This window comes from Caretta caretta, chromosome 24, assembly GCF_965140235.1.
Source record: "Caretta caretta isolate rCarCar2 chromosome 24, rCarCar1.hap1, whole genome shotgun sequence".
Lineage (NCBI taxonomy): Eukaryota > Metazoa > Chordata > Testudines > Cheloniidae > Caretta > Caretta caretta.
Window position 1 is genome coordinate 15,487,198 of NC_134229.1, and position 25,533 is coordinate 15,512,730.

The window sequence follows — 25,533 nt, forward strand, 5'->3', positions numbered from 1 at the left end:
GCTGGTTCGCGGCTGACTGGCTTTTTATAACAGTCAGGCCCACTCAAGGCTCACCTGGAACAAAGCACTCCCAATTCACACTTTTCAAACAAACAACCAGTCAAGCACGCGGTCAGACTGTCCCCACAACAGACACTCCGATACTCGCCAACACAGCCTCCCTAATGCAGCCCTTAGCGTACCTCCTCTCAGACAGATCCCAGGCAAACTCCCTCTGTTAGCCTCTCTGCTGTTCGCCGCTCACAGAGATGTCCAGTTGCATTGGGAGGAATCAGTCCCGCATGATGCAAATCTCCAGGATTCAGTAGGGGATTGCTGATTGAACCCTGCTGTAAAGCCCCCATGTAGATTCCAATCACCTCCACCCTGCTCCCATCATGCATTGGGCGAAGTTTGTTTCACTCCCATCGTACACTGATATTAGCTTATCTGCGTCACAGCATGCATTGCAATGACTTTGTCCTCCTCCCATCATGCATTGTGATTAGTGTATTCAGCTCCCTTAATGCATTGCAATTAGTTTCTCCCCTCATGCACTTCAATCCTGATTCTCACAGGGATCAAGAAACCCGTCCCTGTCCCATAGGTGGAGGTAAACCCTGCCTGACTCTGGGCAGATTCTCACCCCTTGGGCTCTGCCCCTGGTTGGGGTTTGTCTGGGCTTCTCTCCCTGCAGCCCTGAGGGAGGTGCCCCCCATGGGTGGGTGCCATAGAGGATGCTCTAGGTACCCAGGGCTGGTGTGGGTACCCAGCAGAGATGGGGAAGGATTGGGGCTACCCCATGGCTGAGTCTCCTGGGAAAGCCCAAGTATGACAGCAGGCAACCCCTGGGCTAGGGACGGGGCCCCATGGGCTTGGGCATGAGTTGGCAGGATGTATGTATGTGTGTGTGTGTGTGTGTGTCTTGGTTTGCAAGGAGGGGATGCAGGAGTCAGATGGATGCCTCCACTTTATTTCCATGCCATCCCTCCCCCGTGGCGCCCCCTAGGGGCCGGGTAAATAGATTGTTTTCCTGTGGGAATCCAGACGCCGCCGCACGGTGACCATAACGGGGATGGCTTCCTTTGCACGAGGCACCGTGGCAAACTGCAACGGAGAGGAGATGGGTCAGGGGGGAGGGCACCCTGAGGTGCTGAGCCTGGGCACCCAGCTCCCCTCAGGACACCCAGCCCCCCCCATCTCCTCATTGCACCCATCTCCCCCATACCCTCAACCCCACATGCACCCAACCCCCACATCTCCTTGCACTCGGCACTCATTGCACCCATTCACCCAACCCTGCCATTGTACCGAACTCCCCATGCACCCAGCCCCCCCATCTCTTCATTGCACCTGGTTCTCCACATGCACCCAGCCCCTATCCCTCCATTGCACCTAACACTCCCATTGCACCCAGCTCCCCATGCATCGAGATTCTGATCCCTCCAGTGCACCCAGTCCCAATGCTCCCAGCCTCCCCGCTCCCAGCCCCCCCGTGCACCCAACCTCCAGTCCTGATGCCCCCCTACCCCCACTCACTATGTAGGGGGGGCTCCAGGGCCCAGGCCCTGCCGCGTTGAGGGCCCGCACGCGGATTCGATACTGGGTCCCAGGGCTCAGGTTCTGCAGCCGCTCGGGTGCCTGGGCACAGAACCACTGGCTGCGGGTCCCGCTGGGCTCCTGCAGACGCAGCTCATAGAGTGACACCCAGTCACTCCCGCGTCTGGTGACCCACCACAGCTGGGGGCAGAGGGCGGAGATGAGAACTAGGCACAGAGACCCCCTAATCCAGCCCGCCCTGACTGGGCACAGACCAGAGACCCCTGATCCCAGCCCCCCCTCGACCAGGCACAGACAGAGACCCCTGGCCCCAGCCCCCCACAACCAGGCACAGACCAGAGACCCCCAACTTCAGCCCCCCCCCAACTGGGCACAGACCAGAGACCCTTGACCCCAGCCTCCCTGACTGGGCAGACCAGAGACCCCCAACCTCAGCCCCAGCAACTGGGCACAGACCAGAGATCCCTGATCCCAGCCCCCCCTCGACCAGGCACAGACAGAGACCCCTGGCCCCAGCCCCCCACAACCAGGCACAGATCAGAGACCCCCAACTTCAGCCCCCCCCAACTGGGCACAGACCAGAGACCCTTGACCCCAGCCTCCCTGACTAGGCAGACCAGAGACCCCCAACCTCAGCCCCAGCAACTGGGCACAGACCAGAGATCCCTGATCCAAATTCCCCCCCACTGGGCACAGACCAGTGACCCCTGATCACAGCCTCCCATACTGTGCAGACCAGAGACTCCCAGACCAAACTCTGTTCAGCAAAGGTTTGATCAAACTTGTGTCCAAGCACCCAGCCCAAGTGATTTACACCAGAAACACGAAGGGTGGACATGCACCTGCTCGTGGATGCTTAAAAACGTTTTCCAGCCACCTCTGCAATATTTCTTATGTAAATGTATACAATAAAATTGTTGAATTAAAAACAAAACCAAAAAACCCAGGCTCCCTGACCAGGCATGGACCAGAGACCCCTGACCCTAACCCCCCCGGATGGGGCACAGACCATAGACCCCTTTAAAGCCAGTGCCCACCAAGCCCAGTGCCCCCTTTGAGCTCAGGGCTCCCAATCCCTGGAACCCCTTTGACCCCCCAGCACCCCTAATCCCAGCAGCCCCTTGGTCCCAGCACCCCCCAATCCCAGCCCCCCTGCTCCCCCCCCACCTGCGCAGTGGCAGGGCCGGCGACATGCTGGCAGAGGACGGGCGCCCATGGGGGCTCCATGCAGACGGGTGACTCAGCCCCGCTGTCAGAGGTGTCACCTTCGCTGCCCTCCGGGCCCAGGGGGGCGGGAGGGGGGCACCGGCAGGGGCGGCTGCCCCGGGGCTTGGCCTCCCGGCTCCCCCCCAACTCCCGGCGGGCCAGCAGCTCCTCCAGGCTGCAGTGCAGGCTGCTGGCCCCCACTGGCCCAGCCCTGGCCCCCCAGGCTCTGCTCCCCAGCGTGCTGGAGCTGGTGCTGTCCATGTCCCAGGGCAGAGAGGGGTCCTCGGTGGGATCCATGAGGCTGGGGGGAGCAAGGTCACAGTCAGGGCCCCCCCAGATCAGTGGGGACCCCAGTGCCACTCCCACCCTCGGCCCCTTCTCACTGACCGAGACTGCCCCCCCAGTGCCAGCTGTGACCCAAAACCCCTACCCCCCAGACCTCCCAGCCATGCCCCAAATCCTGACCCCCTCCACAACCCTAACTGTGACCCCCTACACTGACCCCCACAACCTCAGTGGTGACCCCACACAACCCCACCCCAGCTTCCCCCCTCCAATACCCCAGCCCTCCACCCATGTCCCTCACCTGTGACCCCAAATCCTGAGCCCTCTGAACCCTCCACCAACCCCCCTTCCCAAACCTAAGCCGCCCATTGACCCCCAACCCCCACCAACTGTGATCCCAAATACACCCCAACACCTGGTGCCACCCCACACCTGCCCCACTCCCATGCTACTGTGACCCCTCCCATTTAGCACCACCGTGACCCCTTATGCCGACTCAGGCCCTGCCGTCCCTCACTGCTCAACCCCTCTGATCTCATATCTGCCCCACCCCAACCTGACTGGAACGACCCCAACCCGTCAACCCCTAACCGCCCCCCAGGAAGGGAGCCTGGCCAGCCCAGCTCTGTCACCACTGCAAGGGGGCAGTCAGTGTCAGCTACAATCGCAGCAGGGCAGGATCCAGTGGGGAGAGGGGAGTTTCTGCAGCTGAGGGCAGGGCGAGGCGGGTGCTGTTTTAGCCCCATTGTGACTCTTGTTGGCCTGGCCCCACTGTGACCTGCTGGGTGACCCTGGGCGAATCACCATCCCATTTGGGGCCTCAGTTTACCCACCACCATACCGTGTCTATTCAGACAAGCTGTGGGGCAGGGCAGCACCTGGTTCAACAGGGCCCTGATCTCAGCTGGGGCAGGGCCTGTCTCTGGCTGTGTCTGGGCAGCACCTGGTGCAACAGGGGCCTGATCTCAGCTGGGGCAGGGCCTGTCCCCTCATGGTGTTTCCGGACAGCAGCTGGCAGAATGGGGCCCTGATCTCAGCTGGGGTCTCCCGGCACTGCCCTAACCACGTAACAGCAGCAGTAATGACGGGTGCAGAGCAAATCTGTCAAATGCGGCCCAAGTGTAACCCGCGCAGTGAGGCCTGCCTGAGTCTGCAGAAAGCCTCCCCTCCTCCCACCCCAGACTTTCCCACAATTCCCTAGGGCTCCTGTCCATAGCTCCGGGAATAAACCCATTTGGTTTTCATTCCTCAGGGTCTAGGGCCCCCATGTGGCCCCCTACGTGCTCCATTCCCTTGTTCCCAAAAGACAGAAATGTTCCAGCTGACGTAGAGGCCAAGTTTGCCTTAAATTCACCTGCCTCTTCCCCCCCACCCCGAAATAAGACAGCAAGTCACCCCAGGGAAGATGTTGCAGAAACTCCTCCCAAAGCTGCAGCCCCCACCAAGGGTGCACCTCGATCCCAACCCACAGCCCCCCATTTCAGACCAGGAACCTCAGCCCCCAAAGCTGCAGTCTCCCCCAGTGATGCACCTCAATCCCGACCCGCAGCCCCCCATTTCAGACCAGGAGCCTCAGCCCCCAAAGCCGCAGTCTCCCCCAGTGATGCACCTCAATCCCGACCCGCAGCCCCCCATTTCAGACCAGGAGCCTCAGCCTCCAAAGCCGCAGTCTCCCTCCATGATGCACCTCAATCCCGACCCGCAGCCCCCCATTTTAGACCAGGAACCTCAGCCCCCAAAGCCGCAGTCTCCCCCCGTGATGCACCTCAATCCCGAGCCGCAGCCCCCTGGTCCCATTTCTGATGACGGTTGAGTGTGGAGCTTTTTAAGGCACTTTTCTCATTGGGGCTGCGTGATAGGGCCCTGGCCTGCTGGTCCCTGGCTCCCCAGAGAGCTTTGTTCGAATCCTACTTCCATCCGCTCTGAGCTTTGTTTTCCTGAATCAATTTCCTCCCAGGCACTGCACACAAACCTCCAATGGCTCAGCCCAGTGCAGGTTTCTAACTAAGGCCTGTCAGGGCCCAGGGCTGGGGAACTGCCAGGTGTTAGGGGGCTTATTCCTTCACCCACTTACTTCCCTGGTCCTTCTCACATGAACAGAGAGCAACAATACCCAAAGTCCAAAGGTGCAAACAAATCGATGTTTATTGGGGTGAACTTCCAGCAAGCATGATTCCAGTTTCCTTCCTTAGTGTCCCCCTTCCCAGCTCTGACACCACAGAGCCTTACGCCTGTGTCCCTGTTCCCATTCCTGCCCTTAGCCAAACATGATTCCAATTTCCTTACCCCCATTCCCCCCCCCCCACTTCCTGATTGACTGCAGACTACATAGTAAAACTTGAGTTCCGCTTAGCTATACCTTAACCAATCATTTTCCTGAAATTTAACTAACCAATCCTAATATATTGTAACATGATTATGTAACCAATTATATCCCACCACCTCAATTAGTTTACACCCAGCAAAATTAATTATACAGCAGACAGAAACAATCACAGAACCAGACAGAGTTTATACAGACAAAGAATAGCAAAGTGGGAACTATAATGACAAAACAATACAGAAGCGAGGATTTCACATCCCAGCGATTGATAAGTGAGTTCTTGCCAGACAGGATGCTATCAAACTAAGTTTCCTTTTACATTTTCGAGGCACTTCCCTTTCTCGGGAGGCGATCAGCACTATCAGGACAGGAGTGTATTCCTGACAGCCCAATAGCACCTTCTTTCAATGTGAGGAGGTGACCGGTCGCTTCCCAGCTTATGGCCGCCTCTGTTGCTTAGCCAAAGGCCTTAGCCTAAGCACAGGGCCTCAGACTGTCACAGTGAGAAAAGGCCCTTACACTGGCAGACAGTGATTTTGATTCTTTCTTTTATACCTCTAGAACTAGCCAAGTGATAAGAATACACCTCAATTCTTCGAGTACAGGCCTTTACCGACAGGCCTGAATATCTATATCCTAACACCAGGTAGCTGGTGATTGGACAGTAAATGACGATGACGGGCCCCAGTCTGATTTCACCCCCCTCCGCCCCCCGCAATGCCTAGATTGCCTCCTCTGCAGTGTAGACAGCATCAGCGCCTCCCACTGCCGGGCCTGCCACCGTCTCCTAGTCTGTGGAAGGGCAGAGTCAGGGAAGGGAAAATGTGATGGAATTCTGGGCGGTTCACCAGCGCTCAGGGAGATGAGGGGTGTGTCGGGGGGTGGATGGAGGGTGGACAAATACAGGGTGTGTCCGGGGATGGACAAATAGAGGGGATGGGGTGTATTATGGGAATAGATAGAAGTGTGTGTACGAAGATAGATCGATAAGGGGTGTATTATGGAGATAGATAGAGGGGGCATACGGGGATAGCTAGATAGAGGGGGTGTACGGGGATAGATAGATAGTGGGGGCATTCGGGGATAGATAGATAGAGGGGCTGTATGGGGATAGATAGATAGAGGGGGGCATACGGGGATAGATAGATAGAGGGGGTGTATGGGGATAGATAGATAGTGGGGGCATATGGGGATAGATAGATAGAGGGGGGCATACGGGGATAGATAGATAGAGGGGGCGTATGGGGATAGATAGATAGAGGGGGGCATACGGGGATAGATAGATAGAGGGGGCGTACGGGGATAGATAGATAGTGGGGGCATACGGGAATAGATAGATAGAGGGGGGCATATGGGGATAGATAGATAATGTGGGCGTATGGGGATAGATAGATAGAGGGGGGCATATGGGGACAGATAGATAGAGGGGGTGTACGGGGATAGATAGATAGTGGGGGCATACGGGGATAGATAGATAGAGGGGCTGTATGGGGATAGATAGATAGTGGGGGCATATGGGGATAGATAGATAGAGGGGGGCATACGGGGATAGCTAGATAGAGGGGGCGTACGGGGATAGCTAGATAGAGGGGGTGTATGGGGATAGATAGATAGTGGGGGCATACGGGAATAGATAGATAGAGGAGGGCATACGGGGATAGATAGATAGAGGGGGCGTACGGGGATAGATAGATAACGTGGGCATATGGGGATAGATAGATAGAGGGGGCGTACGGGGACAGATAGATAGAGGGGGTGTACGGGGATAGATAGATAGAGGGGGTGTACGGGGATAGATAGATAGAGGGGGTGAATGGGGATAGATAGATAAAGTGGGCATATGGGGATAGATAGAGGGGGTATATGGGGATAGATAGAGGGGAAGAATTATGCGGATGATACTAAACTGGGAGGAGTGGTAGATACGCTAGAGGGGAGGGATAGGATACAGAAAGACCTAGACAAATTGGAGGATTGGGCCAAAAGAAATCTGATGAGGTTCAATAAGGATAAGTGCAGGGTCCTGCACTTAGGACGGAAGAACCCAATGCACAGCTACAGACTAGGGACCGAATGGCTAGGCAGCAGTTCTGCGGAAAAGGACCTAGGGGTGACAGTGGACGAGAAGCTGGATATGAGTCAGCAGTGTGCCCTTGTTGCCAAGAAGGCCAATGGCATTTTGGGATGTATAAGTAGGGGCATAGCGAGCAGATCGAGGGACGTGATCGTTCCCCTCTATTCGACATTGGTGAGGCCTCATCTGGAGTACTGTGTCCAGTTTTGGGCCCCACACTTCAAGAAGGATGTGGAGAAATTGGAGAGAGTCCAGCGAAGGGCAACAAAAATGATTAGGGGACTGGAACACATGAGTTATGAGGAGAGGCTGAGGGAGCTGGGATTGTTTAGCCTGCAGAAGAGAAGAATGAGGGGGGATTTGATAGCTGCTTTCAACTACCTGAAAGGGGGTTCCAAAGAGGATGGCTCTAGACTGTTCTCAATGGTAGCAGATGACAGAACGAGGAGTAATGGTCTCAAGTTGCAGTGGGGGAGGTTTAGATTGGATATTAGGAAAAACTTTTTCACTAAGAGGGTGGTGAAACACTGGAATGCGTTACCTAGGGAGGTGGTAGAATCTCCTTCCTTAGAGGTTTTTAAGGTCAGGCTTGACAAAGCCCTGGCTGGGATGATTTAACTGGGAATTGGTCCTGCTTTGAGCAGGGGGTTGGACTAGATGACCTTCTGGGGTCCCTTCCAACCCTGATATTCTATGATTCTATGGAGATAGATAGGTGAGGGGTGTATAATGGGGATACCTAGCTAGCTAGATGCAGCATGTGTATGGAGAGAGACAGCCAGACACCTAGCCAGCTGGGGTGGGTGGGGGTCTGTATGCGAATGGGGCTGGCCGGTCTATATGTGCTGATAGGTCTGTACCACCTGTCAGGGTGGGGGGAGGCAGCCAAGGTGGGGCTAGGTGGGAGAGGGCTGGGAGCTAGTTTAGGGGTCAGTGCCGATAATATGGGCTCTTCCTTGAACCCACTGAATTAAGCAGCTGCATTGCTCTAGGTCTGCTATGGGTCTGACTGGTGGATGAGAATTTAAGGCCAGAGGCGATGTGGACTCAGCAGTGAGGCCGCACCCAACCCTGACACAATACAAGAACTGGACCTGCCCCAGAAACACCTCAGGGCCCTGCCCCTCCATGCCAGGTGCACCAGGGGTGGGCAGGCAGGCTCAGCCAGGCAGGATCCACGTGTGAACAGGCTTAGTGTGGGGGGGATCCAGGTGTGGGTTGAGAGGCCTCTGTGTGGGGCAATCTGGGTGCGGGTGGCTTAGTGGGGGATCCAGGTGTGTGGGGAGAGGATCTGGATGCACAAGGGCTTGTCGTGGGGGTCTGGGTGCAGTAGTAATGGGACTCTGCAGGGGGGTCCAGGTGCAGGTGGCTGGGGCTCAGCAGGGAAGGATCTGGGTGTGGGGGGCTCAGTGGAAGGTCCAGATGCTGGGGGAGTGGAGCTCAGTGGGGTGGGGATCCAGGTGCAGCTGGTTGGGGCTCAGTGGGGTGTGGATCTGGGTGTGGGTGGCTCATTGGGGTGGTCCAGGAGCAGGGGGAATGGGGCTCATCAGGGGAGATTCTGGGTGTGTTTGCAGGGGGTGAGGCTCAATGGGCAGGTCTGGGTGTGATGGGGTTTGGATGCACGGGGGATTGGGCAGATGGGGGAACAGCTCTCTGTACAGTGATCCCTCCCCTTGCAGTTGAGGAGCAATGGGCGGGCAGTTCACAGAGCTTCCTACAGCTGGGGGAGAAATCTGGGGGTGGGTCTGTTATGGCCCTGGATGCCGGTGCAGGGGAAGAGGAAGTCCCCTCCTCCCCAGCCCGGCCAGGACTAGCAGCTGAGTCCGGCGCAGGGTAGGAGCCACCAGCCAGGTCTTCCCCAGTCCTGCCCCCTGCCCCGCAGTGACTTACCTCTCTGCTGGCTGCCCTGGGCACCCCAAACTTCTGGGGAGGGTCGTATGACTGCTCTTGTGGCTTCCCTTTGCTTCCCCCTTCAGAAAGTCATTTTTCTGCAGGGAAGCAAAGAAATCTGTGGGGGACATAAATTATGTGCATGCACAGTGGTGCAGAATTCCCCCAGGAGTAATATCTGGTGTGTGAGCTAGAGCGGAGCTTTTAGAAAGAGATGCCCAATCTCAATGGAAAGTCGGAGTAATGGAGCTTCCACCTCATTCCTATGCAAAGAGATCTATCAGTTAGCCATTTTCAAATCGATTCCCCCTAACAGGGTCCCCTAGTCTATGACTGGAGTTTGCAGACCGTGCTGTAATACATAATAAGCTTGCTATTCATTTTGCACCAGGGGCTCAATTGTAAACTGGCATTTGCCACTGCAACTGGGTGAAAATTATCAGGTCAATTTTTTTTTTTCTCACGAAAATCTTGCAGATTTGGGTCGATCAAAATATTTTCAGAATTTGAGTTGAATTCACCAAATTGTGTCGGTCGGAAAAAAAAACACAGAAAAAAATCAAAATGTTTCATTTTGTCATTTCCTACATTTTGGAACATTTTTAGGGTTTCTTTTTGTTTCGAATTTTACTGCAATTTTAATTAGAAGACCTGAAAATGAAGCAAAATGCCGAGAAATGTGAAAAGAATTCATTTTGTGTCGACCGGAATATATTTTTCTTCTTCTGGTTCAGCTAGCCAATGGAAAAAGGGGTTATTCCCATAGCTGTGTGTGACATCAGATATTTTACAGAAATCGGTTACAGGTTCAGGTAACTGGGGATTTATCGACAAAATGATTATTCATCGAAAGTGCTGAATTGTTTAAAATGCAACTTTGTAAACAGGGCGGTTCTCATCAGGGCAGTCCTTAGGATTTATGATGCCCTAGGCGGGATATCAAACTGGTGCCCCTATGCCTGACTTGCTCTTAGCAACACAAACATAAGCTTACAGTACAGGAAAACTTGCCACATGCACTTAATTAAAAACAGTTTTAACTTAATTAAGCACACTGAAATGCTGATGGACTAGCACTAAAGAAGTAGCACTATAGAAAAAATTCTGATTTATTGACAGAATGATGCAAATAATATAATTTTTTAAATTTGTCAACATTTTATTGGAAATTTCTATGAAGAGGTATTGAAACAAGGATTTGTTTTTAATTAAAAGCGATCTTTCTGGCTTTTTTGGCTGCAAAATCAGTAATAATGTCATTGAATGACAAAGACAAAGTGATGTCTTGTTCGATTGCAAGAATAGCCAGACCAGTCAAGCATTCCTGACTCATTGTAGAACGGAGACAGTTTTTAATGAGCTTTAGTTTTGAGAAACTCCGTTCTCCTGATGCTACTGTTACAGGAATTGTCAGTAGAATACGATGGCAATGTACACATTAGGATATATGTCAACAAGTTTGCTGGTATGAATAAACTGTACAATGTCCATCACCGATTTTGCATGTAGCAATATTGATGATAAGGTACTTAATTCTTCGTACAGTTCAAGTCCATTTAAATCAAAACTATCACCATGCTTCAGGAAGCTCTCTAGGTTCTTGCACTTAGGGAAACAAGAGCAGCAAATGACTATTTCATTGAACTTAGTTATGTCCTACAAAAATCCAAACTGTTCATGGTGTGCTCGTAAGGTATTAAACCTTCCATCAACGGCAGATATTGCTTTATCCATCACAACATTAAAAAATTCAACCTCAAATTTCTTTTCTGGATCGACTGTGGGCTCATTTGCACCTTCATATTGCTTGCTGTTTTTTCCTTGAAACTCGGGTCACGTTCGGACATGGAAATATTGGTTCTACACCGAGTGCCTGTGCAAGTGAGCTGTAGCTCACGAAAGCTCATGCTCAAATAAATGTGTTAGTCTCTAAGGTGCCACAAGTCCTCCTGTTCTTTTTGCGAATACAGACTAACACGGCTGTTACTCTGAAACCCCCCTTGCTCTGTAACCTGTGCTTCTTTGAATCCATTTTCTCTGTATTTCACTAAAAATTCTCGTGTGTTGTTTAGTAAGATAAGTGTTGAATCAAGCTGCATCATTGGACTCTGCGTTATTTTGCTTACACTTGAGATTTTAACAAGAATGTCATACCAGATTACGACAGATGTTAGAAACTTGAAGCTGGATATTTCAGAGGCCAATGACTGTGCTTCACTTTTAGCTTCTTCCGAAATAGCAACCAGTGCTTCGTACACTTCCTCAGATTGATATCTCAAAGTTTTTGCACTTTCTGCTCTGCTTTCCCAGCGTGTCTCAGATAGAGGCTTAGCGGTAATACCATTGACATGTGTTTTGAATATTTGCCATCATTGAGTGGAAGCTGAAAAGAGCACGTAAATGCGTTGCAGCAAACCAAAAAAAGAAATAGCTTCTACAGAAGACTTGGCCATATCACATAAAATCAAATTAAGGCTATGGCGTGCACACGGAACAAAAAAAGCTCGTGGATTTTCTGCCAGCAATCTAGCTTGCATGCCAGAAATACATCCTCTCATATTGGCACCATTATCATAGCCTTGTCCTCTAATGTTCATTACGGTTCAACAAGGACAAGTGCAGAGTCCTGCACTTAGGACGGAAGAATCCCATGCACCGCTACTGCCTGGGGACCGAATGGCTAGGCAGCAGTTCTGCAGAGAAGGACCTAGGGGTGACAGTGGACGAGAAGCTGGATATGAGACAACAGTGTGCCCTTGTTGCCAAGAAGGCCAATGGCATTTTGGGACGTATAAGTAGGAGCATTGCCAGCAGATCGAGGGACGTGATCGTTCCCCTCTATTCGACATTGGTGAGGCCTCATCTGGAGTACTGTGTTCAGTTTTGGGCTCCACACTACAAGAAGGATGTGGAGAAATTGAGAGAGTCCAGCGGAGGGCAACAAAAATGATTAGGGGACTGGAACACATGACTTATGAGGAGAGGCTGAGGGAACTGGGATTATTTAGTCAACGGAAGAGAAGAATGAGGGGGGATTTGATAGCTGCTTTTAACTTCCTGAAAGGTGGATCCAAAGAGGATGGATCTAGACTATTCTCAGTGATAGCAGATGACAGGACAAGGAGTAATGGTCTAAAGTTGCAGTGGGGGAGATTTAGGTTGGATATTCGGAAAAACTTTTTCACTAGGAGGGTGGTGAAATACTGGAATGCATTACCTAGGGAGGTGGTGGAATCCCCTTCCTTAGAAGTTTTTAAGGTCAGGCTTGACAAAGCCCTGGCTGGTATGATTTAGTTGGGATTGGTCCTGCTCTGGGCAGGGGGTTGGACTAGATGACCTCCAGAGGTCCCTTCCAACTCTGATATTCTATGATTCTATGATTCTATGTCCGGAGTGCAATCTAGAATTATGGCAAAGTAGTAACCAGTGAAACAATTTTATCTCTCGCTTTATCACTCATTAGCACGATCAGTTCATTTTGAACTCTTGGTCCCAAATAGTGGTCATGTATTTCATTTTCAGTTACTCTTCGGAGATGTTCACTCATCACCGTGTCAAATTTTCCCAGCAGTTGTACAAGGCCCAAAAAATTGCCATTTTTGGGCTGGAATAGTTTCTCAATGCTTCCTCTAAAACCAAGATTGTTTGTTGATAGATATTCAACAATAGATAATAGATGTTCAAGAACACGACACCAATGCTTCTTCTCTGACTCCAGCAATCTTTGATTTGGGGCATCAAGAGTTGTCTGAGTTTTCAACCTTACACTCAGCTCACACCATTTGTGCATACTTTCAATGTGGTGCTGTGCCTTTTCATGTTGCGGTAATATGTGACTAAGATTTTTCCAATCATTAATACCCATGGTTGTGATCTTAAAATTGCAACTATTGAAAAGCTTGCATGGGAAACAAAATAGAGCATCCTTGCGTTTAGAGTACACAAGCCACCGTCTGTTGACAATTTCACCGTTAGAAAGTCTTTTGTAGTAATTGTTTTCTGTGAATTTCCTACCTCTAATGTCTTTATGATATTCAAGAACTTTTATTCTCCTAGGGCCTTGCTCAAGTATAATGGCACGGAATTTGTTGTTTAAAGATTGCGGCCATGTGCCAATGTCATCTGCATCCCATGCTAGTACAGTTTCAGCTGTTGTAATTTCTTGTTTTGTGTCTGCATCTGTTCAAATGATTGTTCTGTGTGTTGTTGCGTTTCTTGAGCTGCGTCTGCATAAAAATTTTCTTCGGCAGTTACTTGATGATCTTGATCAACGTCGTTGTTTTCATGATGTACAAACTTAAGTATAGAACCCTTCTCTGCTTGTGCAGCTAATCCTATTTCATCTTTCCGTTTTCTTTTGTGAGACCCGGAAAGTGGTTTTTCGATACGGCATAACTTATAAGGGTGTTTTTAAAAGAAATAACTGTTTAAATTATTGTCAGATTATCAGAAATATTATTTAAAATAACGACTATAGGATGGTCATGAGTCTGTGACTTTGAGCTAGTGTGCAGGCACCTCACAGGGCGCTCCGCCACGACTGAGCGGCAGTAGGGCTGGAAACCCATGTCATTTTTACAAAGCCACTTTTTAGTTTTAAATGTAGAGTGGGCATCAGTCTTAATGTTAGTTACAACCCTCTATCCACCTTACACTGTAACTAGATCAATGGCATTACCCAGGTTAATACGCTGGGTTTCCAAGCAGCGGGAAAATAGAACCCTAGTTTTACTCCTAGGTAAAGCACAAAGTGACCAAAATGAAGTCAGCACAGAACCATCTCATCTAGGTGAAGGAAGCACAGAAATGTTTCAGGCGTCCTATTGCGCCTTGTCTTTGTTTGGAAAGACATTAGCTAGGCACCACCCTTTGGGCCCGGCCAGAAAGACATGATCCATCACCAACAAAAAAGTTGGACAAAACATTGTGAAAACATAAGACATTGGCTGCCCAACCTCTGGGCTGGCAAAAGCTATCCTGACTCACTGGGAAAAAAAGCAAGAGAATCTTGGTACAACGTATGGTCACTCTACACACAAGTAAGGAGATGAGCAGATTACACTGGTTGGAGGAGGGCTCTATTTCGCAGTAACAGGGCTATAGGAGAGCCAGTCAACATGCCAGTCTACTCAGAAGAATAAATGGACACAAATCTGACATCAGGAATCATAACATTCAAAAACCGGTAGGAGGACACTTCAACCTCTCTGGCCACTCAGTAATAGATTTAAAGGTGTCAATTTTGCAACAGAAAAGCTTCAAAACCAGACTCCAACGAGAAACTGCTGAGCTTGAATTAATATGCAAACTGGATACCATTAACTTGGGTTTGAATAGAGACTGGGAGTGGCTGGGTCATTCCACATATTGAATCTATTTCCTTAAGTTAAGTATCCTCACACCATCTTGTCAACTGTCTAAATGGGCCATCTTGATTCTTGATTGGCCATCTTGATTGGCCATCTTGATTATCACTACAAAAGTTTTTTTCTCTCCTGCTGATAATAACTCCTCTTAACTAATTAGCCTCTCACAGTTTGTATGGTAACTTCCAACTTATCTGCATGTGTGTATATATATATATGTTCCATTCTATGCATCCGACGAAGTGGGCTGTAGCTCACGAAAGCTTATGCTCTCATAAATTTCTTAGTCTCTAAGGTGCCACAAGTCCTCCTGTTCTCCCTTCAACATTTTTTGTTTCTCTGATGAAAACTGGCCCACTCCCTACCCCAAACCAAACTTGTCACAAATAATTGTCAACAACTTAATTTTCTGTTTTTGGCTACGATATTGATTTAAAACAAAATATTGAAATTGGATTCAGGATTGTTAGCAAGCCTTTCTGGCAAACAAAGTTGTTAAATGACAATCCAAATGGCAACACAGTCCTGCTTTCATGCTTGGCTCACTCACCCCCCAGCCTGCTGGTTCAACAGCTGCAGTAGAGGAGGACATAGGTGGAAAACTGCAGGACCCCAAAATCCACCTCTTGGGGTGCAGAGTGGCAGCAGCATCAGCAAACCCTTAGGTCCGATCACACGCCAATGGGAGCCACAGCCAGCCCAACGGACCACGGTGAAGTTAGCACACCCACGGAGCCACCGCAGCTCATCCTGCCCTGCGCAGCTCCCCCCAATGAGATGGATCGCTGCCAGCCCGGGGGAGAGACGCGCTCCCCAGCTAGGGTGACCAGATGTCCTGATTTTATAGGGCCAGTCCCGATATTTGGGGCTTTGTCTTATATAGGCACCAATTACCCCCACGAGACAGCAAGTGTGAAAAATCAGGACGGGGATGGAGGGTAATAGGAGCCTATATAAGAAAAAGACCCCAAAATCGGAACTGTCCCTATAAAAGTGGGACATCTGGTCACCCCACCCCAACCCCGTGTCCTGGTTTTCACAGATGCTGTCTGGTCACACTCTCCCCAGCCCAGCCAGCTGTGTGTGATAATTCCAATTTCCCCCTTCCCCTTGCACCTCACCCAACCCAGCCCTGCCGGAGGGAAGACGGGAGAGAGGGGTGCTCCATGGGGGGGTGGAGGGGGGAAGGAGGAAAGCGGGGGTGCGCCGTGCGGGCGGGGGAGAAGAATGGACATTATGGGGGGGCAACAAAGGATACTGCCAGAGCCGCCGAGCCTGCCTCACCTCAGGCCGGGGGAGAGAGTCACACTCACAGGTGAGGTCCTTCCCCCACCCCACTCCCCTCCCCTTCCCAGAGACCCCAGGAGCCAGTCCCCTCCCTCAGACTGTGCGGCATTCGGCTCTCTCTAGGACCCAGCAGCCCTGCTCTTACAGGCTCCAGCTGCTTCCCCTCTGTCTGGACCCCCGGCAGAGTGGTGCCCTGGGTGGTTGCCTATTCTGCCTATGGCTAAGGAGGGCCCTGGTCCCCGTGAATCTTCCAATTTGAAAAAAAATATTTTTAGCGGGGTGGGAAGTTGTGCTATTATCAGAATGTTTCATTTTGACATTTTAAAAATGAAACAAAGTCTGTTTTTTCTGGCTTGTGCTGACTCTTTCGATGGCGCTTTAAGAACATGGGAACGTAAGAACGGCCAGACTGGGTCAGACCAAAGGCCCATCTAGCCCAGCGTCCTGTCGTCCGACCGTGGCTGGTGCCAGGCGCCCCAGAGGGAGTGAACAGAACAGGTCACTGTCAAGAGATCCATCCCGTCGCCCATTCTCAGCTTCTGGCAAACAGGCCAGGGACACCATCCCTGCCCATCCTGGCTAATAGCCACTGATGGACCCGTCCTCCAGGAACTGATCTAGTTCTTAAGTTCTTAAGCAAATTAGCCTGGTAAAAAGAACAGGAGGACTTGTGGCACCTTAGAGACTAACCAATTTATTTGAGCATATCCAATTTGCAAATGAATTCCAATTCAACAGTTTCTCGCTGGAGCCTGGATTTGAAGTTTTTTTGTTGTAATATAGCAACTTTCATGTCATGTCAGCGAGAAACTGTTGAATTGGAATTCATTTGCAAATTTGATACAATTAACTTAGGCTTGAATAGAGACTGGGAGTGGCTAAGTCATTATGCAAGGTAACCTATTTCCCCTTGTTTTTTCCTACCCCCACCCCCCCAGACGTTCTTGTTAAACCCTGGATTTGTGCTGTAAATGGCCCAACTTGATTATCATACACATTGTAAGGAGAGTGATCACTTTAGATAAGCTATTACCAGCAGGAGAGTGGGGTGGGAGGATGTATTTTTTCATGCTTTGTGTGTATATAAAAAGATCTTCTACACTTTCCACAGTATGCATCCTATGAAGTGAGCTGTAGCTCACGAAAGCTCATGCTCAAATAAATTGGTTAGTCTCTAAGGTGCCACAAGTCCTCCTTTTCTTTTTGCGAATACAGACTAACACGGCTGCTACTCTGTAGCCTGGTAAAAAGGTTAAAGAACAGAGAGCCCCGAAGTGAAAGAAACCCTTTTGAAATGATCCAAACAGACCGTGTCTGTGGGCCCAAGCCGCAAACAATGTTGGGTTTTCTCGGCTGGTGAAAATTTTTGAGATTTTGGCTTTTTAATCTCACTTTGGGATAAACATTTTTGAATTTGTGAAAATATTTGGCGAATTCAGGTCCCAGCGCAGCGCCGCAACGGTCCACTAGGTGGCAGCACTTGACTGTGTGATGGCGTGGGGGTGAAACAAAGTGGCTTTATGCAAGTGTGCTGCAACCGTTCCCCAGTGTAACCCCCTTGAGATGCGGCGGGGCCATCACCCCCATTTTACAGAGTGGGTCTGAGCCTGGAGATTTAGGTCTGGGGTACTAAGAGTTGCCTAGGGGAATTAGACACCATGGCGTGAAATCCTGGTTCTCCTTGACAAATCTAGTGACGTCAGTAGGGTCAGGCTGTCGCCCCATGAAATGTGGCTCATAAATCCTTCGGCTGCTTTGGAAAACCCAGCCCTGTGCTGGACATGGTCCTGACACAGCGAGAGACAGGCCCTGCCCCAGCTGGGATCAGGGTCCCATAGCAGACTAGGAATACACCCAGCTGCATTCCCCCAGCCACTCTTGAATTCGCTTCCAATTATTCCTCCCCTCCTTTGACTCCAGATCAAGAGAGTGGCCCTGACGCTCATGGAAAGCCCTTGAGCAAGCGTATCCTTGGTTCTATATCTCTCATGCCCAGGCAAAGCCGGGGACAGGTGGCTGTTGAACACATCCACACCTGTGACTACGGCGGAAGCTAGGCTTTCTGCAGATCCAGGCAACGTCACTGTGTTGGTGACACTCGGGCAGCTTCCCCATCTCCCAGTGATGGGCTCAGGCTCTCGGCAGACCCAGGCAGAGTTTCTGCATCGGTCACTCTCGCTTTCCCTTTTCAAGGTCGTCTTCCCATCCCTACCCCTAGAGCCAGGGGCTGTTTTGAAAATGAAAACAGAAATCCCCTCCAGGAGAACAGCTGCTTTGCCAAACCACTGCATCCCAGCCAGAGCCCTGCAGCTCCTGCAGTGAATTCAAAGCCAGAACTCTGCACTCCCTAACTTTGCCAGACGGCAGCCAGGTCCCAGAAATGCATGGCATGTTTCTGGGCATCACCATGGCTGGTAAACACGGCACCAGCTGGTATGGGCTCATTCCTCTGGTCATGTGAGCGATGCCCTTGATGAGGCTGGGGCGAAGTCCTTTGAAGCCTTGTTATTAGGATTAGCAGCGGTGCTAATTAGAGAGAGCCAGCCCCTCATTAGGTGCGGGTGGGGAGGCCAGCTGGCGTCAGGCATCCTGTAAATGCTGCCCTGGCTCAAGGGGTGGCTGGGCGGGTGGTTAAAAGCAGGGCGGCTGGAGGTGGGAGAGGGCTGGCGTTGGCTAGTGTCCTTCAGAGCCGAGTGTCTGGTGCTGATCCCTGGCCAGGTAAGGGATCCGAGTCTCCGCTGCTGAGGAGTGAGGGGGAATGGGGGTGTCTCCAGGGGTGGATGCGGAGGAGCGGGAATTCACTTGCTCCGTCCTCACTCGGCCCACAGGGGAACTGGGCGTGGGTTGGCCGGGCTGGCGATGGAATCCCTGGGGTCTGAGCTGGCGGCAGGGAGCGGGGGATCGTTGTGACTGGGCTTTTGGGGGTGGGGGCGGTCCCAGATCTGACACTTCTGGTGCCCCAGGTGGTAGGTGCGTGTGGGGGTGGGGGTGGGGGGGGTTGGGAAATCTCATTCATCATTTCTAGACAGCTCTCAGCTCGTTGGAGAAATGTGTGCAGGGATACAAAGCTATTTGTCTATACACCCTATCTATCTATCTATCTATCTATCTATCTATCTATCTATCTATCTGTTGGGATGGAATGATGGATGGGGAGGGATGGAGGAATGGGGACAGGCGTATATGGGACAGATGGATGGATGGATGGGGGAAGAATGGAAGGAGGGGTGTATATGGGATGGAGGGATAGGCAGGTACGTCTCTGCCCAGTTCCCAGTGCCCACGTGGCCCGTGCCAGATGTGCTGAGGATGGGCCAAGCTGTGGGCACTGGACTCCGCTCCCTGGATTAGTGCGGCGGCCCCCGAGCTGGTTGCCAGGAGGTCCAATAGAGTCGGGCATCAAACCCAGAGCAGATGGCAGTGGGCGGGGCCCGTGGGCGGGGCCAGTTCTCCAGGAGTGATGCCCCTTTTCCCCTCTGCCCTCCAGAGCCTGCAGCCCGTAGCTCTGCCCATCACCGCCACTGAGCCGCATGACGCTGCTGAGCATCGCGCTGCTCCTGGGGACTGCAGGTTAGTGTGTGTCCGTCCGCACCCGCGGGTTTGTTAGTGTACGCACCCACACTCACGTTAGTGTGTGCACACGTTTTAGTGTGTTACTGTGTGTGTTTGTGGGTGTGCAAGTATATGAGTATGTGAATGCACCAGTGTGTGTGTGTGTGTGTGTGTGTGGGCAGAGGTGGGGTTGTGTAGGGGGTGTGTGCATGTAGGGGGGGGTTTGTGAGTGTGTGTCCCCCTGAGGCTGGGATTGTGGGCGGGTTTTAGTGTGTGTGGCGGTTAGATTGGGTGGGTGTGGTGTGGTTCTGAGAAGTGTGATCATGTGAGTGTTCAAGTGTGTGTGTGGGAGAGGGGGTACGCGGTATTGTGTGTGTGACCCAGCGCTGTGTACACACCCCATCGCACACATGGCCGTGACCCAGCGCTGTGTACACGCCCCATCGCACACCAGCACAATGTACACACCCCATCGCACACATGGCCGTGACCCAGCGCTGTGTACACACCCCATCGCACACATGGCCGTGACCCAGCGCTGTGTACACACCCCATCGCACACATGGCCGTGACCCAGCGCTGTGTACACACCCCATCGCACACATAGCCGTGACCCAGCGCTGTGTGCACGCCCCATCGCACACATAGCCGTGACCCAGCGCTGTGTGCACGCCCCATCGCACACATGGCCGTGACTTAGCGCTATGTACACACCTGTGATGGGATCCCCGGGGTGCAGCCTGGGATTGTGGGACCGCGGTGTCCCCTTAACTCTCTCCAGCCTGGGCTGTCTCTCACAGTGCCCTGCTAGTGACCAGCAGCAAACCCCTCCAGGTGCTGTGATCACTCAGCACAACCGCATGGGGAGCCCCCACACCCGGCTAACTTGCCTGAATGCTCCCAGAGCCACTCATGAATCACACAGAGAAAGGCACTCGCCAAATCCCCCCAGCTCCCAGCCTTGTACCTCAGGAATAAACCGTCTTGCACTGCTCTAGACGAGTAATGCACATTTATTAATTGGTTCACCACTTCATCAATGGAAAGTGGCTATACACCAGCCTTTGCACACCTGAGCAGATTCACCAAACGCTTCAGGCAAACTCACTGGTAAAGATAAACAGTTAAAGAAGTTTTTTTGACCACAAAAGCTAGATTTTAAGTGATATTAAGTGATAGGCAAAAAGTCAGAGTTAGTTACCAAAAGAAAAGAAAATATCAGCACACAGTCTAAACTCTCAACCCTATTAGGCTGGGCAACATCTAGATTAAGCAGTTTTTCTCACCCCACTGGATATTGCAGTTCATAGTACACAGCTTTCACCCTTGAAACCTGGGCCAGTCTGCTTTGTTGGATTCTTCTGTCTTCTCTGTGTCCTAGTTGCTTGCAGCATGGGCAAGGGCAGGAGAAAGGCCCAACATGGGGCCCCTGGGTTCTGTTTTATAGCCTCAGTCGCATGTGCTTGGAGCACACAAGTCCAGGCATGTCTGGGGGGCATTGCTGAGTTCCCAGGCAAGGCTGAGCAATTCCCCTGGTGTGGCCTCATGCAGGTGAGTCATTGAATTTTAAGTCCTTGGCTGGACAATAGAACTGTTTGACACCTGGCCGGGCGTTGGTTACTTTCCTTGCTGTTGCCTCTGGGGAGCTAATGTCTGGCTGATTCCCCAAATTACAGCATGTTTCAGTGGCAACCATACAACACAGTTCTCATAACTTCATAGGCATTAATGTTACACATATATGGATAGAGAAATGACTTCCAGCAGATCATTATCTTTCCCCTGATACCTCACACAGCCTGATTTATATGCAAGATCACAATTAGATATAAATGAGGAATATGGGGGTTACAGGGCTTTCCCCCAAGGTACAGAATGTCACACAGCCCAACACACACATGGCCGTGACCCAGTGCTATGTACACATCCCATCACATGTCTAGCTGTAATGCCCATGGCTCAGTTTGCATCTACCAAAGGACAAACTGTATTTAGTTTGCTCTTTCGTGATTTAATCCCCTGCCGTCAAGCTCATGCATCTCCATCTAACAGCTCCCCTCTAGCTCAGTCATCAGTTATGGGCTTGAAATCTACAAAGGGGCAGAGTTAAGGGTACACAGGCAGGGGGGAAGAGTTAAGGATACTCTATCTCGACCCTCGGAGCTGGGCTGGATGCAGGGCTCCCTAGAGGAGCGTCTCTGGCCTGGGCTCTGCAGGAGGGGCAGGCTGGGGGTGGGGGGTCAGGACCAGATGGGGACTCTGGGTGCCTGGCTTTTCTACTCCTGGCTGTGGCGCTGACCTGCACTGATCTCAGCGTAGACCGAGACTGCCTCTGGCTGTGTATCTGGGCACGCCCGGTGCCATGGGGCTCTGCTCTCAGCTGGGCCCTGTACCCCTGCTCAACCATCGCTCCCTGCATTGCTTGCCCAGCTCAGCCCCTGCTCTCCAGTACCCTAGCAGGGGTCCTGGGGTCTAGATGGAGATCTGCCACTACATCTGCATCTTATCTTTCCAGGTGCAGCCTGGGGCAGTTTAACGCTCAAGGGGAACCCATGCCACCCCCACTCACAGCCCTGGCAGGCAGCCATCTTCGAACACTCCATGTACAAGTGCGGTGCCACCCTCCTCAGCAGCAGATGGGTCCTGACTGCAGCCCACTGCCTGACTGGGTAGGTGGGGCTGAGTGTGGGGTGGGGGTGGGGGCCTGGGATAAGAACGGCCACACTGGGTCAGACCAAAGGTCCATCGAGCCCAGTGTCCTGTCTCCCGACACTGGCCAGTGCCAGGTGCCCCAGAGGGAATGAGCAGAACAGGGAATCATCCAGTGATCCATCCCCTGTCGCCCATTCCCAGCTTCTGGCAAACAGAGGCCAGGGACACCATCCCCGCCCATCCTGGCTAATAGCCACTGATGGACCCGTCCTCCAGGAATTTATCTAGTTCTTTTTTGAACCCTTATAGTTTTGGCTTTCACAACATCCTCTGGCAAGGAGTTCCCAGGTTGACTGTGCGTTGTTTGAAGAAATACTTCCTTTTGTTTGTTCTAAACCTGCTGCATTACAGACCCAGGCAAGCGTAGCTCCCCGCTTTCCCAGTGATGGCTCAGGCTTTTGCAGACCCAGGCAGCATCACTGTGTAAGTGACACTCAGGGCAGTTCCCCCTTCTTCCAGTGATGGGCTCAGGCTCTCTGCAGACCCAGCCCTCGTTGCTGGGTTGGTCAAACCTGGGCTAGCTCCCCCTTCTTCCAGTGATGGGCTCAGGCTCTCTGCAGACCCTGGCAGGGTCACTGTCTCAGTTCTTTTCCCACCTTTTCTCCAAAACCACAAGGGCTAGAAAGGCAATTTTTGTTTTGACAGAAAGCTGAGACCCTGCCAGATTCAGGCCTCTCAGTCCTGGGGTCAGTGTCCTGACGGGTGAATCCAGCTCTTTGCTTCCCCTGCAGCCCCATCCATGTGCGCCTGGGGGATTACAACCTGTATGCCCGTGAGGGGTCCGAGCAGTACAAAGCTGTGGCCAAAAGCATCATCCACCCTGGCTACAACTGCACGGACCACGACAATGACATCATGCTGCTCAAGCTGCAGACCCCGGCCACGCTCAACCGCTACATCCAGCCGCTGGGCCTGGCTTACCAGTGTGCGGAGCCGGACGAGCAGTGCTCGGTGTCGGGGTGGGGCACCACCCTCAACGCCCCTGGTAGGGGGGCCAGGATTGGGGCAGGGAGGGTGGCTGTCCCAGAGCCATAGGCATGGGGTGAGGGAAGGGGAATCAGTGGGCATGCTGCTGGGGGAGAGGGTGCCCAAGGTAGGGGGGTCAGAGGGACTGGAGACATTCGAGTGATGTTCGCAGGCCCCCACCCCCGCACTGGCCACCTCCAGGGAGCCTTGGCTAGTGTGTGAAACAGAGATAACTAGTGACAGGGGAGACTGACTATCTGTCCATCCCCATCCACCCTCTCTATGTCTCTATCCCCATCCACCCTCTCTCTCTCTCTCTCTCTCTATCCGCATTCACCCCATTTCTATCTATCTATCTATCTATCTATCTATCTATCTATCTATCCGCATCCACCCCCTCTCTATCTATCTATCCGTATACACCCCATCTATCTATCTATCTATCTATCTATCTATCTATCTATCTATCTAGCTCCAGATACCTCTATCTCTATCCATCCATCCCCACACACACCCATCTCCCCAGATTGTGGGATTCCAGGAGGAACTGTAACTGGAGGCATGGCAGGGCAGATCATCCCCCGTCTCTTGTGGGCTGGTTCTAACGCCATCCGTCTCGGAGATGGGATACCGGGCTAGATGAGCCCAAGGCTGATCCATCCATCCCAGAGCGCCTGCGCTAACCGTGGCCAATGCGTCTCTTCCAGAAAACATCACCATCATCCTCTACTGCACCATGGTCCACATCGTCTCCAATGAGCAGTGCAAGGCCAGCTTCCCCGGGCACATCAACAGGAACATGCTCTGTGCAGGCTTGAAGGGTGGGGGCACAAACTCCTGCGAGGTGAGGGTGGAAGTGATGGGGCAAAGCAGGGGGCTGGTCTGTGGGGCGAGGGGGTGTCTCTGGGAGGGTCAATGACGGGGTGCGATGGGGTGGCGCAGGGAGCTGGTCTGTCGGGTGAGGGGGCATCTTTTGGGGCCCCACATGTCCTGTCCTCATTTTCTGACACTTTCCCTGTGGGTTCCTCAGGGTGACTCCGGTGGCCCGCTGGTGTGTAATGGGAAGCTGCAGGGTGTCGTGTCTTGGGGCGATGTGCCCTGTGCCTCCACCCCGAAACCCAGCGTCTACGTGAACGTCTGTAAATACCACCACTGGCTGCTGGCCACCATGTGGGCAAACTGAGCCCCCAACTGCTTGGGGCTGGGACCCCAGAATAAACCAGGTGCTACTTCCTTGGGTCTCAGCATCTGTTTTTCCTCCCTTGGCCTGCACATCCCACTCTTCCGCTCCCGAGTGGTTTTTTTCCATCCATCAATAACTTTGATAGCGAATTGCTTATTTTAAAAATTCCGCGCGACATTTTTTTTCACTTCAGTTCCCCATTCCTTGATGAAAATGCTCCAAACCGACCTCTTTCCCAGCGTTCCTTTTGCATTTTCATTTCATGGTTTTCAATTTTCAAGTCAACCCCCTCCCCAAAAGTCTAAAACGTGAGAGCAAATGGGCGTGGGGTGTTTCTCCTTCACTTTCGCTCCCTTTTTAAAAGGTTTCCACTGGGGGGGAAACGGTAGGAAGGAACAATAAACGGAAGGAGTAATTGCCACACAAAAAACCATTTTTTAAAAACCATTTTGCTGGGGTTACGTTGTTGTTGAAAAGCAGGAAGAAAAGTGAAAGATTTGGAATGCAAGATAGAGTATTTTCCCCTGGAAAAAGCAGGGTGTGTGTGGGGGAAATTAACATAACTTTTTTTACTGGAAAAATGGGGTAAAAAAGTGGGGAAAGTGTAACTCAACAAAACCATTTTTTTCCTGAAAAACAGAATAAAAAAGTGAACGGTTTTAAATGTAACAAACCCTTTTTTCCCTGGGGAAATGGAAAAGAGTGAAAGGCTTTGATCTCAACAAACCCTTTTTTCACTGGGAAAGAGCGTGTGTGTGTGTACGCGTGTGCGTGCCTGTGGGGAGAATTGAAAAGTCGGGAATGCAACATCTTTTTCCCAGCAGAGAAACAGGAATTGAAGGCGGTTTAAGCCACTTTTCTCACTCTTTTACGTTTCTCCCGGTGGGAAAATATAAAGAAGTTCAAGGCAAGGGGGCTTTTTTCTCACCTTTTAAAAAATCTTTGCCTCTTTTTTTTTTCCAGTAAGGGAAGAAATGGGAGAAAATTGGCATTTCATAGATTCATAGATATTTAGGTCAGAAGGGACCATTATGATCATCTAGTCCGACCTCCTGCACAACGCAGGCCACAGAATCTCACCCATCCACTCCTGCGAAAAACCTCTCACCTGTGTCTGAGCTACAGAAGTCCTCAACTTGTGGTCTAAAGA

The 25,533-nt window shown here is 51.7% G+C and overlaps 1 protein-coding gene across 3 annotated transcripts; it reads left to right on the forward strand.

The window, feature by feature from the left end:
• The first annotated feature begins 523 nt into the window (after positions 1 to 523).
• Positions 524 to 24,433, forward strand: LOC125626167 (kallikrein-15-like). Of its 3 annotated transcripts, none has more exons than XM_075122852.1 (6): positions 524 to 592; positions 19,458 to 19,540; positions 22,038 to 22,191; positions 22,966 to 23,219; positions 23,908 to 24,044; positions 24,231 to 24,433. In XM_075122852.1, the coding sequence occupies exons 2-6, from the start codon at positions 19,501 to 19,503 to the stop codon at positions 24,381 to 24,383; spliced, it is 738 nt and encodes a 245-aa protein (XP_074978953.1). In that variant the 5' UTR covers positions 524 to 592; positions 19,458 to 19,500; the 3' UTR covers positions 24,384 to 24,433. The 3 variants fall into 3 exon arrangements, with proteins under 3 accessions (XP_074978953.1, XP_074978952.1, XP_048684834.1); XM_075122851.1 differs by lacking the exon at positions 524 to 592 and adding an exon at positions 5,458 to 5,625; XM_048828877.2 differs by lacking the exon at positions 524 to 592 and adding an exon at positions 18,627 to 18,688.
• Positions 24,434 to 25,533: the final 1,100 nt, after the last annotated feature.

Coding starts and splice junctions, on each gene's coding strand:
- LOC125626167 (XM_075122852.1), top strand. CDS start 19,501: ATGACGCTGCTGAGCATCGCGCTGCTCCTGGGGACTGCAG. Junction 22,192..22,965: donor GCAGCCCACTGCCTGACTGG/GTAGGTGGGGCT, acceptor CTTCCCCTGCAG/CCCCATCCATGTGCGCCTGG. Junction 24,045..24,230: donor GGGGCACAAACTCCTGCGAG/GTGAGGGTGGAA, acceptor TGGGTTCCTCAG/GGTGACTCCGGTGGCCCGCT.